General features: G+C 37.8%; 1 protein-coding gene across 1 annotated transcript in view; it reads right to left on the reverse strand.

Moving 5' to 3' along the window:
• Positions 1 to 20345, reverse strand: part of Fbxw11 (F-box and WD repeat domain containing 11) — a 131046-nt gene that overhangs the window by 76939 nt on the left and 33762 nt on the right. Inside the window, exon 2 of the mRNA XM_005376332.2 lies at positions 7384 to 7485. Coding sequence (XP_005376389.1) covers positions 7384 to 7485 — 102 coding nt within the window. The remainder of the gene's footprint in view (positions 1 to 7383; positions 7486 to 20345) is intronic.

Here is a 20345-nt window from a genome sequence, read left to right on the forward strand (position 1 = left end):
GTTTGAGGCCAGCCTGGGCTACACAGTGACTTTAAGGCCAGCCTGAAGCTCTCAGCAAGATCCTGTCTCAAAAAACTATAATAATAATAATAATAATAGAATTTTGTGCAGTGATTTCAAATGATCATGAAAAGCCTTAATTTATCGTGTTACTATTTGTTATTGTTTACTTATAGGTTTAATTTTTTTTTTTAAACACTAGGGAATGAACCAAGGTTTCAGCATGCTAGGCAAGTACATGCTCTATCACTGAGCTACATCTCTAGCCTTTATTGGTTTAATTTTGAACAAATGTATGTTTAGTAATAAAGTAAACAGTAAACATTTTTAAATGATATCCAGACCTTATGACAGTGGCTACAAAATAAACTGGTACTCTTTCCATGAAAGCAACTGGGCCTAACCTACAAGTACTTCTATTTTGTGATAAATCACTGGACTATATACTTAAAATCTGTGTAGGAGCCAGAAGTGGTGGTGCACACCTATAATCCCAGCACTGAGGCAGGAGGATTGCCATGAGTTTGAGACCAGCCTGGGCTACATAGTGAGTCCAAGGCAAGCCTGAACTACAAGGTGAGACTCTGTCTCAAAAAAAAAAATTGTGTAGGAGTTACATGATTAGCTAACCCAGTGGTGGACTTCATGCTTAGCATATGCATGGCCCTTGGTTCAATCCCTAGCATCAGAAGAAAGAAAAAAAAGAAAAGAAAAAAGAACAGAAAAGGGACGCACCAGGTGTGGTGATGCACACCTTGTAATCCCAGCACTTCCTGGAAGGCTAAGGCAGGAGGATCACTGTGAGTTGGAGGCCATCCTCGGCTACATAATGAGTTTAAGGCCAGCCTGGACTACATAGTGAGACCTTGTCTCAAAAAAGAAAAGGAAACAAAAGAGAGGGGAGAGGAGGGGAGGGGAGGGAAGGGGAGGGGAGGGGAGAGCCTGCACTTTTCTAATACTTGAGAAAAGAAAATACATCTACTTTTATTCCCACCTGCCAAAACCTAGGTACAATAAAGTACAAGTACAAGTTGGATTCATTAATCTGGAAACATGTCTATAATATAATAGTAAGTAAGTAAAGCAAATACTAGAAGCTGAATTGTGGTTTTTCTAGGGGGAGTCCATTTTTACTACTACAAAAAAATGGGGGAAAACCCATTACAGAGTTGCATATCCTCTTATGAAAAAAGACTATGTAGTAATAGAAAACAAAATGTTAACATTTTTCTCGGGGTAAGAGGACTGACAGATTATTGAACTCTTTATACAGCTGATTTAATTAATATTATAACACTGATAATTTTTGAACAAGCAACTGTACTTCAAAGAATTTATTGTACAGATATAATCATGCAATACTAAAGACACATGTAATTAAAATACTAAAGGGCTTTTGACACAAAAAAAAAGAAAAAAACACTAATACAGCCTATAGGTTCTTCAGTAGGAAATACTTTTTTAAACAAAAATTATAAATCCAAGACTAGATACGGTGGCACACACCTGTAATCCCAATACTTGGGAAACTGTGGCAGAAGGACCAACCTGGATTACATTACATCTGTCCCAAACAAAACAAGACAAAATTGTAAGTCCCTTGCCAGGCATAATGGCCCAGGCCTGTAATCCCAACACTAGGGAACAGCTGAGGCAGAAAGATTACCGTGAATTCAAGCCAGCCTGAAATGCATAGTAAAGCTCTGTCTCAAAAATTCAAAACAAAAAAATTTAAAATCCATATATTGGACTATTATTGCAACTGTAATAGTGGGGCTTTATTTAGTTTTTTATGAAGACAAGGAAAGACGGCTAATGTACGTTAATTAAACAAATTTTTAACTGAAAACTAATCTGTATAATAAAATCATAACTGGAAACTGATAATGACATTTTGAGAAGGCCTGGAGTCAAACTCTACATGTCTTTTTATAACCTTCAATACTAAGTGTGTTATTTTTAATTTTCTAAACTTTAAAAAATTTTAAGTACTGACAGAAAGTGATTTGCCAAACTTTTTCTTTCAGTTAAACCATCTTAATTTTCTTAAAAATACCCCACATACAAAAACTGGAAAACAGTTGAAATAATAGCCTGATTTTAAGAACTGTTCCAGGTTAAACTAAATGATTCTCCTTATTTTTTATATACATAGAACTTTCCATAGTAGAAAGTTTTTCAAATAAAATCCTGAGTTCCACCAGGCTAATCAGAGCTACTTGGACAGAAGCAGAAAGGAACATAATGCTAGGTCCTCCTTTATGCTTCTGGTGACAACAAAATCAAACTGGGGTTCCATAGGACAGTTAAAACACATTAGGTGGCTACCAATATAATTTTTGGTAACTATATTTTCAGATTTTCTTATAAAGAGGAAATAGTTTGTTAAAGGTTTATAAACTACTATAGGCACTGAGCAATACAGAAGGTTACTGCAAGTCTTAATATTTTCTGACCCAGAGCACACTCATATAGTCAACAAGAAACAACAAATCCCCAATGCTTTTTAGAACACAAAGGCAAAGAGTTGAAAGGGCTGTGTCTGACCTATGGTGAGAGGAGAGAACACCATGCAGTAGAATCCATACGATATGCGTGGTCTCTTCCCTTATCCTTAATCAACTTTGTATCTAATACAGTACTTTTAAGGCTGGAACTACTTCTTGAATAAAGAACGTACAGCAAGCAAAGACAGGAATGGATTTTCATTCCCCCAAAAAGTAGGCCATCAGTAAGGGGTAGCTATTACCTTCCTCTATTTTACAAAAACCCTGCAAAATGGATACAACTACCTTCCATCTTCAAAGATAAGGCAACTAGAATCAAGGGAAGGAAGGTAACTTCCCCGGCATCGCAGAAATACGAATAGAATCTAGGTATTTTGGCTTCAAAGCCAGGATTCTTCCTACTCAGCTCACTGTCTTTTCTGAACAATAACTATCTTCAGTCTGCAGCTCTAGTAAGTTCCAACTGTAGTGTTCGTAGACCTCCATGGCTCACACGAATAGTGACCACTTAAAACTAAAAAAAAAAGCACACTCAAGCTAAGAAGGAGGCACTAAAACCTGATTCACATGATCCAATTCACATGTTCTTCACTGTCGTTCCAAGTAATCAGTCCTACTCTTAAAAAAAAACTTGTCACTAGCATTCTCCCCCAGCTAGGAGGTACAAACAAAATTCCCAAGAAAACCTGTCAGTCTACTACCTCAAACCTCTACACTCCTGATGTGCTAAACTTCTGACATGAAAAATTAAAAGAAATGTGTTTCAACATAAAAACGACAGCTGCCAAGTTAAGCTGGCAGCTGTCACTACAGCCTGGTAACTATAGCACTGATTTAGCAGTTATCCAGATCTAGATTCATAACGAAGTTCTGCCCTCAAATAAATGTTTAACCTAGGCAAATCATTTCTTAACTTCATATCCAAAGCACAACATCATAAATAGATAACTTCTCTAAAAAGGATCATATGAGATAACTGAGGGCTGCAAGCCCAATGTATGGAGAATAAAAGATACTATATTAACATCATTATGAATCTCATGCCTAAGTCTTGGCAAGCCAACACTCTACCTGCTCTGAACTCTTTATTATCTGATATAACAACCCAACAAGTTGAATCTGGATATATTAAGTAAACAAAATATTGACTCAGCTTGGCTTAGTTCAGAGATATCCAGATATTCCAGTTCAACTGTTCTAAAATGTGTATTGAGGGTTGATCCTAGTTTAAAATGGTTCATTCACATTGCTGTACAAGCACATATAGGTTTGGCTAACTTCAGTTTGATTTTATACATACACACTGACTTCACTTGTGATTCACTCTGGACTTTTATCTAAAAGCCTGCTTACTACAACAAGCACCCTGAGCACAGGAAATAAGTCTGTTTTGTTCCCTGTGTATGGCTACCACTGGCAGAAGTCCTGGTATATACTAATTGTCCAGTAAATAGAAATGAAATTAAATTTGTAGAAAATCTACTGAGGAACCCCCTACAGCTCTAAGATTCAGAAATGAACTGGGCATGGTAGTACATGCCTTCAATTTCAGCACTCTAAGAGGCTGAGGCAAGAGGACTGCAAGTTCAAGTCAGCCTGGGTAACCTGTAAGACAATCAATCAATCAATCATTAAGGCTGGGAGTGCAGTTCATTACAAAGTCCCTGGGTTCAATCCCTAGTACCTTGCACCTGCAAAATTCAGGAGTGCTCATTTGGCAAAGGAAATGCCAATTATTTTCCTTACATAATTTGGCAGATTTTTCTAATTTCCAAATAAATAATGGTTTAACAAACTGTTGATAACCACCAGATTATCAACAGTAAAGTTCACATACACATGCAAGAGCACATGTACACACACACACACACACACACACACACACACACACACACACTATACTGTAATATTGTAGAAAAGTGGCATTCCAGTATAGAAAAAAGAAAACCAGTTGGGGGGGGTTAGGCAAATGGGGGGATTTAAATACCCAGTCTACCATATCAGAGTCTTATAATGTTTTTGTGTGACTAAGTAGTCCAAGCTGGCCTTGAACTCACTATGTACCCCAGGCTGGCCTCAAACTAATGGTGATCCTCCTGCCTCAGCCTCCTCAGTGCTGGTTACAGGTGTGCACCATCACACCTGTCACAGTTTTGTAAATATCAACTTGAGTGAAACAGCATGTAACATCTCAGTCCCAGTTTCCACATCAGAAAAATGGGATCAAATAACTCCTACTTCACAAGGTTGTCATAAACCTAATATATGTGAAGAACCAAATACAGTCAGCAGTGAGTGATTTTTAAGTCTTTGCTATCCCTTTTCTTAGATGGCAACAGTGGCCAAATTATGTCTAAAAGCAACTGCTATCTTTACTCCTGCTTTTTCAAAAGGTACACTATCAGCCATACATACAAGACAGTTGGCTCCACTTGAAATGATCAGTAGGTCAAGTGTAACCATTTTAAGGGGGACCCTTTCAAGGAACTCCACAGCCCACTGCAATCAACCAGGCTATTCTTTTTAGGAACTCTGTCCTTTCTCTCTTTAAGCCTGCTTAAAATGACTTTGTGAAGAGGTGAGCAATATCAAGGAAGAGTCACCCTAATAGTTAACCAGAGATGTAGCATACAAGCAAAAGGCATTCTTTGGAAGTTCAAGGTAATGCCCAAACTTTAATGCTGCTGGGAGACTAGAGAGGGAAATGCTGGTGCTATTTTAAAAATGTAAAAAAAATAAAATACAAGTAAGGACAGGGTGTAGTTCAGTGATAAAGTGCTTGGCCTAACGTATATGAGGCCCTGGGTTCAATCACCAGCACCACAAAATAATAATAATCTTTTTTAAAACATAAGAATTTAAAAATCCATGTACAAGCTTTTAGTTAAAGTAATAATGATACATAAAATGAATGGAAAGGAAGTCTTCTGGGTTCATTAACACCTGGTTACCTTCCATTCACACATGGAACAAAATATAGTAATAATTTGCTAATTCTAATCAACTAAGTACTTAATTCATTTTACTTGCTGCATACTCTCAATTATATACTAGTGAAAATAAAAACCTAAGTAAACAAAATTTCCTACACAGTTCTAAAAGTAATTGCTTCATTCACTGAAATAAGAGCCAAAGAAGGCAAAGTTTCAACTTTTTTCTCTTAAAAAACTTTTCAATGGGAGAGATGAGTCAAAGAACTTTTTCTTTTCCTGAGACTTTCTTTTTCCATTTGCAACAAGGTAGGAACCTACACTTCCTCCCACTCAGAGAACTGGCAATACTGCTGCTAAAATGTATTGAATGATGCCTTCCACTGGTCAATTTTTTCACTGAACCCAATAAAACAATCTGCACTTCAAGACCTTACTAACAACTACAATTCTTTCCTTACTTGAATTTCCAGTTCTTGAGAAAACTGGGTCAGCTCACTGTAACATTCAAGTAACCATTTTCAAAAAAACAGACACAAAGATACAAGATTAGTACAATGCAAACACCCATTAGACAGCACCCAGAAGGCATGCAAAACTGTCTGCCCTTTCAACATTTTTGTTGAAGTTGTATTACACGTAAGCAAGCTGCTTTTCCAAAAAGCTACACACGCATTATACTGGAGCCTCACTGAACAGTCAATCGCTGTATTCTAAGACTACATCTATAGAATCTAAAGGCAACTGGGCCTTGTATTGAATTAACACTTCAGCTAAGTGATTAAGGTTTCAGTAGTTTTCTAAAGAAAGCAATTTGAATCAGCAAGTACAGCAATGCTATTCAGGATGTCTGCCAGTAAGTAAATAAAATCCCCAACCCAAAACGAAGGAACTTTTCCTCCATCCTAGCGCTCAGCTCCATTTAAAGACGGTAAACGTGAATAAAAAGATAACTTTGAGAACAATGAAATTACTCATGTCATCAATCATATCCCTCTAACTTATTTACTAATTTTACACTCTTTTCCTACCATAAGACAGTCTCAACAGGACACAAGGAATTTAATACTGCTTTTCAAAGAAAAGATGTATCAAACTGCGTGGAATATGCAGTGATGAAAACTGAATACTGCTACTGACAACAAATTTACTTAAACACATGCTTTCTCTAAACTGAGCTTCACAAATAAAGCCACAGTATTTTTGGCCTTGGTTCTCCTAGAAGCCAACCCAACAAGACACGTCACCAGCTGCACTTGTACTAACAGTTTTATCCTGAGCAACCCCATCCCACCCTCCCACCCCCATCGAAAGAAAAAAAAGTATTACTTTCATCTGTGGAATTCTCTGCCAGCCTCGGCCTGGAAAACTGGGTGGACTCTGAGGACAGGTGTCAGATCTGGCCTTTGGGAAGTGGCCCAAACTGACAATTACTGGCAGCATAAAGCTGTGATCTTTATAAACTTCAATTGGAGGCTTTATAACATTAATGATTCCTTCCCTCCTCCTTTTTTGAAGGGGGAGAGAAAGAAAACCAAAAGGATGAGTTTCAAAATAGAAAAATCACCACTTTAATTATGAAACCCTCCCGACTCAACAAAGAACTATTAATGATAGCCACAAAATTGTCAGGGCTTGTTTTTTGTTTTTGTTTTGGCACATGCACAACTATTAAACATGAGAATACAACTTCAAGGTGAAGGGAAAAGAATAAAAAGCAGGAATAGAAAAGGGAGTAGGACAGGCCCAGCTGAAGACCCACTGGGCTCTGAAGGGTTCCTCTTGGTACTAACTCCTCCATGTGGGGCACCCAGGCTGGAGGAAAGCAGAGGGTTACACAGAACATTTAGCAGACTTAACATTGGATTAAACACACTACTGCAAGTTTCAACAAATGTTCATGGCATACGTAAAAACACATTTACAACAAGAAAGAAGAGAGGCACCTGGAGACATCTGACACTGGGCATGCTCTGCAGGCAACTCAGTGCGCACATGCTCTCTACCAGGTTGGCGCAGCCTAGCCACAAAGACCTTGGCACAGAACACTGCAGGATGACAAAAAGGAAGGAAGAGAAGAAGCAGTTAGAGGCCGCAACAAATTACTCCTTCACACAGGCAACTTGAATGTTAGTTGGGGCAGGGGTGCACCCATGGGGGGTTGGAGGTCAGGGATGGTCCTAGGCAGCTTACTGAACTTGGGAGCGGGCCCACTTTCTGTGCTACAAACAGGTTTCTGCTACTAACCACGAATTTCTCAGAATGTAGTGGACAGAACCAAGAGGGGGAGAGAGAGATAATGTTTAAATGAAAACCCACTAAAGGAAACAGAGTTTGAGTGCAAAACAAAATTAGTGGTCAGACTGTGACTATAATTTTATATAGTGAGGTTTCCCATCTATGTCATATACTCATCATTGCCATCATTGCTTAAGAACCTCGTATGTGACAGGCACTTTAAATGTGCTCTCTGATCCTCACACCACACTGTAAGGAAACTGAGGCTCAGGGGCAAAGTGATTTGCACAAGGACACACAGCAAAGGAGAGAGAACTACAGTTTCAAACTTAAGTTTGTCTGTGGCCAAGTCGCACATTCCTTCCACAAGATCAAGATGCCTTTATTATGTAAAAACAGAAAAAAAAAAACTTCTACCATCCCAACTTTTATCATATGAGTACAGTTTTATACTACCCAAAGTAAAATTGCATGAGACCTAGAGAATAGGGTCAAAGGAATAAGAAAGATGAGTAACAGGCCAGTGATGGCAAACCTTTTAAAGCTTTCAATGACATAAACAGCCCACAGTGGCACGCATGCCACAGGTTCACCACCACTGATATAGGCAATATGAGAGCTGCTTAAAACACATTTGATTTTCATCTTTATCTCTACCTTCTCAAAGAAAAAACTTTGGAATATCACGATTTTCATTTCAGACAACTTCGTTTATAAAGTTCATCTGACATGGGTAAGAATGAAAAGCTTAATTCTTTTACCCTTTTCCATCATTTTTAAAAAGACTGCTGGTTTTAAAGGAATTAAGAAAAAAATAAAATATAAAAATAAGCATATACATTATGGTTACTATGTCATAGCCATCAAACTATTCATGATATTCAGTATTTTTCCAGACTTAAGATTAATTAAGTATCCCCTCCAAAACCAATTAACTATGCCAAAACAAAAAGCTGAAGGTGGGGTGCTTGGGTTCAACCAAAGTACTCCACAAATCTTAAACCTCATAAACTGGCTCATCCTAGCTGCAATTAGGATGGCCAAACATCCTCTCTGGCCTGAAGCACCCCTTGTTTCTATTTATTATCCCAGAATAACTCTCATTCTTAATGAGTTCAGGTTCAGGGCTAAATTCTATGATCGCTCCAACTATAATACAAAAACAGTTTTGCTTCAAATCTGAGAGCCGTGGGTTCCTATCCAGCATCTGTCATTTGGTACTTACAGCTGTCACATAATGTACAGAATGCTGAAATTATTTAGGAAAGACACTTAAAGAATACAAAATCAGATTAATAAAATATTGAGCAGCTCTGTGGTAACAAAAAAATGCCACACATTTCCAACATGAGCATTTATCCCACAGCTTACTATAATCCAGAGTAGCAGTCTATCACTGATGCTCAATATACACACTTCATTGTCCCACATTTCATATTTAAAGTGCCATGTGCAAGAAAGCTGATGAACACATTTTTATATAACACAATGAAAGTAGCTACCATTTACTGAGCTCTTGTTAGACAGATGACATAGTTAACTCTCCAAATAACCCTTTGCAAGATTTCATGGAGCATGGTAGCACACACCTATAATCCTAGCATTCTGGGAAGCTAAGGCAGGAGGATCGTAAATTCAAGCCCTGCCTGGGAAACAAGAGCCTGTATCAAAATTTAAAAATAAAATTTTTTAAAGAGCTAAGGATGTAGCTCTTTAGGCCCTGGCTTCAATCCCCAATATGAACGAATGAATGAATGAATGAATGAAAAAATGATTGATTTTTCATTTTACACATGAGGAAACTAAGAGAATCAGTAAAGGAGAGGCTGACTTACTAAAACAACAACTTGCTCGAGGTGCATGGGAACAAGGAACATCCGATGTCAGAGTTAGGAAAAAAGTTAATTACCTGATTATATTACAACAACTTCTCTATCCAGACGTATTCTAGCACAAACTTATTAAAGGAACATTTATATCAGGATGCATCAGAAGTGTCTGGGCACAAAAAGGCCCAGACAAGTTACATGTTTATATTACATGGATTATTTAATTTAAATAAACTCCCAATATCCTTGAAGTTCAATTTAGAGGTGTTTTGTTTTGTTTTACAGTCTTTATAGTTACATAAATCAAAGAATCACTCAGATCCCGGGACACTACTCAGATCCCAGGATACAGTTTAAAGATCATCCCTGTATTCAGCAACTGACCATCAAATTAATAACAAAGCTCAAGTATAAATCAACTTTCATTTATTCAGTAAAGACAGTCCAGTTCCCTCTGCAAAGTTTAACATATATTGGGGCTGAGGATTTAGCTCAGCGGCACAGCGCCTGCCCGGCAAGCGCAAGGTGGTAAGTTCGATTCCTGGTACCAGAAAAAAAAAAAAAGTTTAACATATATTTGTCTCCACGTGCAATCCTGGTTATTCTACTGCTAACTTTTTTAAGGGCAATTTTTCACATTCAATAAATCAAAAAAATTATAGACTGAGACCTGAAGAAACTCTTAAAGACCATTTGGTCTAACTTCCTACCCCTGATTTTTAATTAGAGGTGAAAAAACTAAAGCCCAAAAAAGGAAAAATGATCTTCCTAAGGTTTTCCATACTTTAAAAACTATTTTCAATACTTTAAAAACATAGAAAACAATTAACATTTAAAAAAAGTTTCTGAGAATTTGACTTCAAAGTATTAGCCATTTATTGTAAGCTTAATATTTTCAAAGCTTGACAATTAATTTGTAAATCCAGGAAAAAGATTTCTAAAGGAGTGACTGAGGGTCTGTCTGCCAAGAATTTACCTTTGTAATATCTATGGTAGACAGTGTGGGGTATTGAGAACCATGTTGGTGTTTACTGAGGATCTATTAAGCACCAGAACCATACTAAATACATCCTAAACGCTACCTCAGCTCATTCTCACAATAACCCTATATAATGGGCATTTTTTTCCCCAACATTCAGAAGAGAAAACATAGGTTCAAAGAGATGAAGTAATTTACTTGTCCAAAATAATTGCTACTGCTTTGAAGCTAGGACTGATTTAAATCCAGGTCTGAGAGAAGAGTCCTTTTTCACAACTTTTGCATGGTTTACACTGCTTTAGAATACAATAAATGAAAAGATAGCTTGATCCTAGGTATCATCCATGCTGGTACTGTGACGTAACTAACAACATCTATTAACCAGAGTTCTCAACTCATCATTCCAGGACTGGTACCTTCCAGTTTTAAGACCAGTGTAAAAGTAAAAGATAATGGTGGTTGAAAGGTATTAGAACTCTCCTACTTTCATAGTCAATTACTAAGGAACTGAGTGACCAACTACACTGCTTTAAAAGTGTATACTCAACACAAAATGTCACTCTAAGAAATATACCCATTTTTTAATAAGGAAGTACATACATGCTAGCCTAAACAAGTTTCCTTTTGCCTAATGGAGCAGGAAGACATTGATGGAAAATGAAAATAAGGGATAAAAATAAAAGTTCCACTTTCCTCAACCTAAGCATTAAAATGCAGCAGGACCATACTAATTGATTCTTAAAGGTTCTAATTTTAAATTTAGAGATTTGGTTTGGAAATTCCTGGAACAAACAATATCCATCAGTGCTTACCTAAGTAATGAAAAGATGTCTTCAGATTAGCTATACTCACAATGTAAATCAAATTCTCTCTCTCTCTCTCTCTCTCTGCTAACAGTGGTACATCTTTAAAGCTTCTGTGACTACTATCTTATTGTTAAAATATGTCTGTTTATCCTGACACTATGGGTATTTACCAACTTCAATAAATACATAGTGACCTAATTATTAAGTGAACAATATAAACCAAGCTTCTTTCCTTTTGAGGCTTTGACCTGGCACTCAAGAGAAAGGATCATCATGGAGGACAGAAAACCTCCAAAAAAAAATGTTTGTTATAGTTTCATATTTAGCTACTTACGATGAAGAGTACTCTCAATTTAGGATTGTTCATAGAAAATAAGAAATGATTCACAGTAGTTTCTGGTATTAACAGCAAGTACCCTATCAGATTGATTATGTTTACAGATTCTACAGCCTAAGAAAATATTATTAGCCAAGCAGCCTAATAGTTTTTATTAGTTTTGCCACATCCACCATATAATCAAAAACCAAATTCAGGACCACCCTGATACAAAACACTTTAAGTTAGTCAAAGACAAGAAAGAATAACAGCTTTGGGCATTTTTCAAAAGCTAAAGGTTTATTAAAAGAAGTAGGAGAAAAATGTCCTAGGCTCTCTTTCTATTGCCATAGGAACAACAAATCAAAAGGAGAAAGAGGTTGCAGGCATCTTGTCTTCTGATTGGCTGGCTGGAAGAAGTTCTCACAAAAGCTTCACTTGAGTCTGTTTCTAGATGGAACTATTTTGAATCTCCTGCCCTGATTCTTTCTCAAAGAGGCAATCCTTTTAAAAGCTACCCACAGAGGTATTTTACGTTAATTGTCTCACTTTTAGTCTGATTTAGAAATCTGCCTTATTATAGATTTTCTATAATCCTCTCCAAATCTTTTATTAAATCACTTCCCACAGAATCATTACCAGCTTCTAACTCCTATCATCATGCTTGAAGTAACCAAATTGAGTGTTGTAAATACACTATTCTATTCAACAAAAAACTTACTTGACCTTAAATCTAGCCACACAGAGAAAAGCAATTAAGACATTCTGTCTATCCTCCAGAAGCTCATAGAAGGGACTGTTGAGAATGTAAACACAGACACACAGAGACAGAGACAGAGACGGGGGAGAGACAGAGACAAGAGACAGACAGAAAGAAGGGGAGAAAGCAAAAGCGGGAGAGAGAAGAGACAGAAAGAAAGGGAGAGAGAGAAAGAGAAAGTGGGAAGGAAAAGGGGAGATACAGAAAGAGGGACAGAGAGAAAGGGAGGGAGTGATTGACTGATTGATTGACTGATTCCAGGAATAAACAAAGCCAAAGAACTAAAAAAATGCAAAGATCTGCAGTTACGTTAGCATTAAAATATTTCAGTGTGTGTGAGATGTGAGGAAAGCTTAGAGAGCTAGAATCACAGAATTTTCTTCTACACCTTTCTGTCCAAAGTGGGACTTCACCTATGAAACAGCATCTCTTAAACTGTGTGCTGCAGCCCAGATATGGAGTCTCATTTTTATATCAATGTGTACATAATCTTTTTCAACTAAACATATACACTGTTTCAACAGTATTTTTCAGAGTAATAGAAGTGGGTCATGCAACCTAAGAGCGGGGCAGGGGAACTGGAGATTAGATTCTTAGACCAAAGAAAGGTGTGAAGCATGACATCAAGCCAAAGCTAAGCCAATTCAAGCCAGCAACAAAGAAAACTCCTGTTTTCTAGAGTATGTGGGAAATAAACAAGAAGTCTATTAAAGAGCAACTCAGTGACAAAAGGTGGAAGTACAAAAAAATGAATGATTTTATAGATCTGTGAATTTTGTTAAAGACTAATAAGAGTGCTTTGAATCTTTTAATTCCTTCAGGTGAGACACCAAAAAAATTTTAACATTCAAACCACTGTTAGAGATAATGATGCGACAGTTCTTAAACTGTTTCCAGCAGAGGAATGAGCCTTGACAACTTAAGAAAAGCAGGATTTGAAGAAAAATAAAAAGGATAGTTATCTTAGAGAACCAATAAGAAAGTATTTCATTTTGGTTTACAACCAATGCACATTTCTTTCAGCTGGGCTACAAAGAATAGACACAGGGCCAGCACTTACCAACTTTCATAGTCAAACTCCTTTTCTGCCCATAACGACCCCCACCATGTCCCCTTTATATAAAACAAAAGGTGCCATTATAATGAAATGGAGGTTACAGGAAAAAAATAAAAGATCCATTTCATGGCAGCCATTTGGTGTTAACACACTCAACACTGAAAATCTCTACCCAGGAACAGGGATTGGATCCTAAAGAGTCATCCAGAAAGAATGTGGGTTCAAGGGGCATAAACAATGCCAGCTCTCTAAAACTGGATTTGAGAGCCAGAGTCCCTATTCAGTTTCAAGCTTGTCCTGCTCATCAAGACAAAAAGCACAAGCATTAAAGTTAATCCAAATTAGGAACTGTTCTACTGTCTCATTTATTCAACAGTTGCTTTTCAAGGAGCAACATTATCTGCAACGGAACATTCAGAACCTAGGGGTTCTGCTGCTAAACATCTGATGGTACCCTATAAAGAAACAGCAAACTCTCACCAATATAAGTGTATTGCTTTAAAACCAAGAATTGTGATATAGTATTCAAGTGACATAATAAAACTTAATTCACAACTTCAAGGCATTTTCCATACCCTTTTAAAGAACTGAATATTAGCCTACAGCTAATAACTGAATATTAGCCTTCATATGTAACACACTTTCTTTTGCAAATAATTACATTTTATTTTAACAGATTTGACAGTAAACATGTGACACATAACTAAGAAAGTTAACATTTTAATTCTCAGCAACTGCTATTTTAGAATTACATACTTAATTGGTATCAATACTGTACTACAGGGTATTCTCAGGGTGGGATACATAGTAAGGGAAGAAAATGGCACAGGGAAGGGAAAAGAAAAAGGAGAACAATGAGAAAAACTGAAATTTGTATCTCCCAAGTTTTAATGATTTACACACAGCCAAACAGTAGTGGTATCAGGACTCCAAGTCGGAGCCCAAACTGTACTTATTCACTCATATGTTTAAATTACTTCTAATGTTCAAGCAACTGCCTCATCTTGAGTGGTTATTTAAGATAAAAAACCCAAAGCCAAAAGCTAACAAAACTTCAATGGTAGCCAGCTGTAGCAGCACACACTTCTAATCTCAGCACTCCAGAGGTTGAATCAATAGAATCACAGTAAGTTCAAGGCCCAGCCTGAACTACATAGCAAGATCCTATATCAAAACAAACAAACAAACAAATTATAATGAATCTTTATAGCCATCTTTGGTAGAAGGAAGAGGAGCAATTTTCTTTTTTTCTTATTTCTTAATTAATTTATTTATGTATTAATGCGTTTATTTATTTTGTGGTGCTGGGTATCAAACCCAGGGTCTCACAAGATAGGCAGGAGCTCTACCACTGAGCCCCAACCCCTCTTTCTAAATTTTCATTCAGCCACATTTTCTGATTTTTCTCCAATGACCACCTACTATTATAGTACCATTTTAAACCACCTTGTAAAAAATTTTTTTCTTTCAGATTGGGGTTTGGGGGTTTTTGTGGTTGTTTTTTGGTTTTTGTTTTTCTTATTTTTCTGGTCCTAGGGATAGAAACCATGCTAGGCAAGGACTCTATTACTGAGTTACATCTCTAACCTACATTGTGTAATTTTAGTGTTGCCTTATTTTAATTATCAAGAGTAACTTGACAATTTAAGTAAAAACAAACTATTTTCCCGTGAAGTAATTTTGAGTTCATGCTAAGCATCTGTTATTTAAAATGTATAAAACCACCTAGTAACCTTTGGAAATAGCAGAGAACATCAAAATTATAATGGCTTTTTTCTGAGGAAATCCAAGGGGGAAATCATCCTTGTCCACTTCAGAACTACACCCATAATTCAAAAATATCACCAGGTTTTTCAGAGCTCTTATAAAAGCTGAAGAGGAGAAGGATTAAATGTTTGAGGCGGGAAGCAGAATCTCTATTCTAAGCAGCATGACAGAGAACAGGATGTAACAAAATAAGCTATTTCCGGCACAGCCGCATGGGTCCTAAATTGTACTAGGACCAGTACGGGATTCCATTGCCAAGGATCAAGAGAGTCCACCAGCAAGTTCCAGGTCTGACCAGTGTGAACCCAGTCCCTGAGGGGTTTATCCAAAATCCATAAATCCCTAACACTGAAAAGAATTTAACAACAGTTAAATTAAGGATATTTGGATTTTTGTCAGTGAGCATTTGTGGTTCAATTAGGAATATTGTTCAGGACTAGGAGGGCACCATTTAACAATAAGTTTAGCCTCATTTTCAAAGAAAATGATAAATGATATTAAAGTTTACCCAAAAAAGGATAAATTTGGCAAGGGACATAAATTGAGTGCTGTAAAACTAACTACATTAATTCTCACATCACCTCTGACCAGACAAGTACCTGAGTCATACAGAGGAAGAAATGTAAGACATCTAATAACTTGTCAGAGGTCAAAAGTAGTAGAACTGCAATTCTATCTGACTCCAAAATCCCTGTTTGCTTTCCTCATCTAGACTTCTTGTCACTTCCTTTACCTGACATTAAACTCCCTGAAGTAGCAAGTTCCCCTGGTTTATTTTCAAAATTTATCTACTTGTCACTAATTTACACTGCTGATGGGAGTGTAACTGTGAAACTGGCACAATCTCTGCTATGCAACTTTGCAATGCATAGACAATACTTTAAAAACTTGAATGTCATCTGACTCAGTAATTTCACATGTAAGAAAGTATATTAAGAGGAAAAAACAAAAGACAAGTCTAGAAATATAGCTAAAAAGATGTATGTCACATCGCTATTCATTATAACAAAGGAAAAATGCCAACACCAGGGATCAGTTCAATAAATTAGAGATTACACAGAAAACAGAATGTCTCCACCGTGTTATAGGAGCACACTGTAGTAGACCCAGAAGGAAGTTTACAATATGTAGGAAGAAAGTACCAATACACTGAAATAGTTTAAGAAACATAAAGGAATAAAAGCAAAAAATTATGATTTATATTGTGATCTCATTTTTATTTAACAAATATTAAATGCATATAGCCAGGCACAGTGGTGCACACCTGTAATCCCAGCATTCAGGAGGCTGAGGCAGGAGGATTACTGCAAGTTCGAGGTCAGCCTGGGCTCCATAGTAAGTTCAAGGCCAGCCTGAACTACATAGCAAGACCCTATGTCAAAAACCAAAACAAACAAAAGCAAAAACAAATATTAAATGCATATGAAATCCAGAATTAAATACAGGAAGTTTTTAGGTGTGGTGGTGCATGCCTGTAATCTCAGCACTGCAGAGGTTGAGGCAGGAGGATCACCACGAGTTTAAAACCTGCCTGAACTACATATCAACACCCTGTCTCAAAGAAAAAAACCTAAAAATACAAACAACAATAACAAAATACAAGAAGTTTTTGTCTACAGTATTTTTTCAGATGCAATCAATATACAACTGGCAATATCAGGTCACCTCAAACAACACTGACGTTTTCACCATTATCTGTGGAGCTGTCACAGCAACTTGCTCTTTGATTCTACACCAGTGTCCTTCAATAGGGATGGAAAGCATGTAGGGTAAAGACAGCTATCAGAGTTTAGCTGTACCGAGTTGACAAAAACACTATTTAGTTCATTTTAATGCTGGTGGCATCCACACAGCCCAGAAAGAATATGGTATCAGAAAATCCTTGAGTACTGGTTTTTATCTTATGAAACTTCTAAAAATGTGACAATCCATGCTTCTTACTGCATGACACCTGAGAGGAATTCCAAGTGAGAGGAACTAAAAACCTACCTTGATGAACACCTCTACCCTGCTGGTGGGAAAGTACATTAGTACAAGGTCTCACTAGGAGATCAGCATAGAGACTGCTCAAAAAACTAACAATAGAAATACCATTTGATCCAGCTACACTACTTCTTTGTATATTCCCAAAAGAATGAAAGACAGCACACAATAGTGATACATACACACTGCATGAGTCTTTGGGGGGTCCAGAGGCAGAATGTTATCGCTTGTGTTTAGATGTTCCTCCAAAGCCTCATGTGGTCATAGGTGGGGCTTTTTCAGAGGTGGTTGGATCTAGAGTGTGTGATGCTGGAATTGACTCATAGTGCAATGCTAGGATCAAGGGCACTAGGATTAAGGGTCTGAATGCTACCTACCCTAAATAGCCTGTATAACATGTAAAGGACAGAAAGAGCTGTGTTGTCCCTTGCTGCTTTGCTACCTTCTACCCACTATGAACCTGCTATGAACTGTTTCTGCTCTGTGATACCTGCGTACCATGCCACCTGGCATTGGAGCCAGCCAATTACGGACTGAAACCTCTACAAACTGTGAGCTAAATAAGCCTTCTTCCTCCTTTAACTTTGGATATTTTATGCAAAAGGCACTAAGTTCATCTCCAACAGTTGTCAAAGTCCTAATAGTTTCAGCATTTCAAACTGCTGAAATTTCAACACTTAGACTTGAAATTTCTTGAACCAAATCCCAAGTCCCAAGTCTTCTCTGAGATGTAAGGCAAACTCTTAGCTGCAAGCCTCTGTACAAATGAAAAGAAAGTTAAACACTTCCAACATTCAATGGCATAAGATAGACATTTCCATTCTAAAAGTTATAAACAGGGATAGCAAGGAATGGGAACAAAGCAAAACCAAAATCCAGCAGGGCAAACATTAAATCCCATGGTTCCACTTTCAGCATCCCTAGCAATTCATGGCAAGTTGCAAATTCCAAAGGGCTTGAGTAGCTTCACCCCTTATGGCACTGTCAGTGGTTGTAGCTCCCATGGCTTCTCTCTGCAGCTGGCTCCTCTCTGCAGCTGGCTCTGCTCCCTCTTTGTAGTTTCCCTCAGACAATCCACATTCCTGGCTTCTCCAAATTTCTGGGGTCTCCCCTGCACCTCTGGCTCCATACTCACAACTTCACACACTGCTCTTTCAGGGCATAGTGGCTGGCCTCTCAGACTTTCTTCTGAAATCTGAGTGGAAGCTCTTCTGATCCCACAACTCTTGCATTCTGCATGTGCCTAAAAACCAGCCCCATGTGGATCACGCCAAGGTCTGCTGCCAACTGGAGCAGTAGTCAGGCTTCCTTCTCTCTTGGCTGTATGGGTCCAATGCCTATGAACCAAATCCCAAGAAACAACTTCCCTAGGCCACTACCATTCTGGAACATGGTGTTCTGGGGCTCTCTTCTCAAAGTCTTTCACTTTTGCAATTTTGAGGCTACAAAGTGTGGAGTCCTGCTGCTTCTTAGGATTCCCTTGGGCCATCTTTTCTGTTGTCGTCTTCTGAAACACTTGATTTTTCTTGATAGTCTTTTCAGAGACCAATTTCTCCTCTGTTGCATCTTTGCAGGCCACAACTTTACTGGAGCTTCCTTTCTGGCCAAACTCAAAACATTTTGAATCATTCTGCTAAGCTCTTTGCTCTTGGTTCTCATCATAAATCTGGCTAAAAGCCCTCAACAGTAACCATGCCACCACCTCAACACTAGACTTGAAATTTCTTCTGAAAGATTAATTAGTCTGTGGCCCTTAATCTCAGTCTCAGGCAAAGTTTCTGGACACAGGCAAAATGCAGACAAACTTTCTGCCAAGGTATAACATACTTTGTCTGAACTCCAACAGCCAGTGCAGCCCTTTCCCAGCAGAAACCTTCTGCACCTAATCTTTACCTGCAGAATTTCTATCTACCTTCCAGTCTTCTGAGCTCTGACCAGAATCTCCCATACAGTAGAGCTTCAGCAATTCCAGCTCTACTTTTTCAGCCCCTATCTCCCAACCTTTCCTACCTCTCCCCCTTCCCATAAGCCAATTCCAAAGGCTCCTGAACCACATGGTCAAGTACTGTCACAGCAACAACCTTACTTCTCTGGTAACATAGTCTATCTTAGTTACTTTTTTCATTTCTGATTCAAAATACCTGACACCCAAAGTTAAAGGAGGAAAGGTTTATTTAGCTCACAGTTCGTAGAGGTTTTAGTGTATAACTGGCTGGCTCCAAGGCAAGGTGGCATGGCAAACAGGCATCGCAGAGGAACAACAGTTCATAGCAGGCAAAAAGTAGCAAAGCAGCTAAGGGACAACCACAGCTCTTTCTATCTCTACCTTTAATCCTAGTGCACTTGATCCTAGCATTGTACCATAAATCAATTTCAGCATCACACATTCTAGATCCAGCCACCTCTGAAAAAGTACCCCCTATGACCACATGAGGCTTTGGGGGGACACCTAAACACAAACCATAACACATACCTAAATGTATTAGACAATTCACAATAGCTAAGCTGTAGAACTAGCCTAGATGCCTGGCAACAGATGGAAGAAAATGTGACACATATACATAGTGGACTATTATTCAGTCATAAAGATGAAATCACATCATTTGCAGGAAAATGGGTGGAAATGGTAGTTTCAAAATGGTAGTTTCAAGTGCAAGGTCATGAGTTTGATTCCCAGTACCAGGGGGGCGGGAGGGGGGGGATGTGACATACGGGCTGGGAATTTAGCTCAGCAGCACAGCACCTGCCTGGCAAGCGCAAGGTCATGAGTTCAATTCCTGGTATCAGGAAAAAAAAAAAAAGTAGTTTCATAAGATCATATGTTTTCTCTTGTGGGGGAGGACAGGAAACTATAATGTAGACTTTTGGAGATCAAGATGAGGATCAGAGAAACCACTTTGAAGATATCAATATGTAATATAACAAGCACTATTAATTTCCTACACTGTGTTTATAACTCTGTATTGTCTGTAATGTTCTTTTGCTATTTTGTAAAAGGTTGTCTGTCTGTTAATGTTTTCCTCCTTTTATTTTTAAAATAAAAAAAAAGAAGAAAAAAGATGAGGATCAGAGAAAAATAAAAGGGAGAATAAAAGGGAGAGGGTGATAACATAGGGATGAAAATAGTCAAAACGTTGTATGAATGTGTCAATATACCAAAACAAATTTCATTA

This window comes from Chinchilla lanigera, unplaced genomic scaffold (genome assembly GCF_000276665.1).
Source record: "Chinchilla lanigera isolate Chin_1 unplaced genomic scaffold, ChiLan1.0 scaffold00007, whole genome shotgun sequence".
Taxonomy (NCBI): Eukaryota; Metazoa; Chordata; class Mammalia; order Rodentia; family Chinchillidae; genus Chinchilla; species Chinchilla lanigera.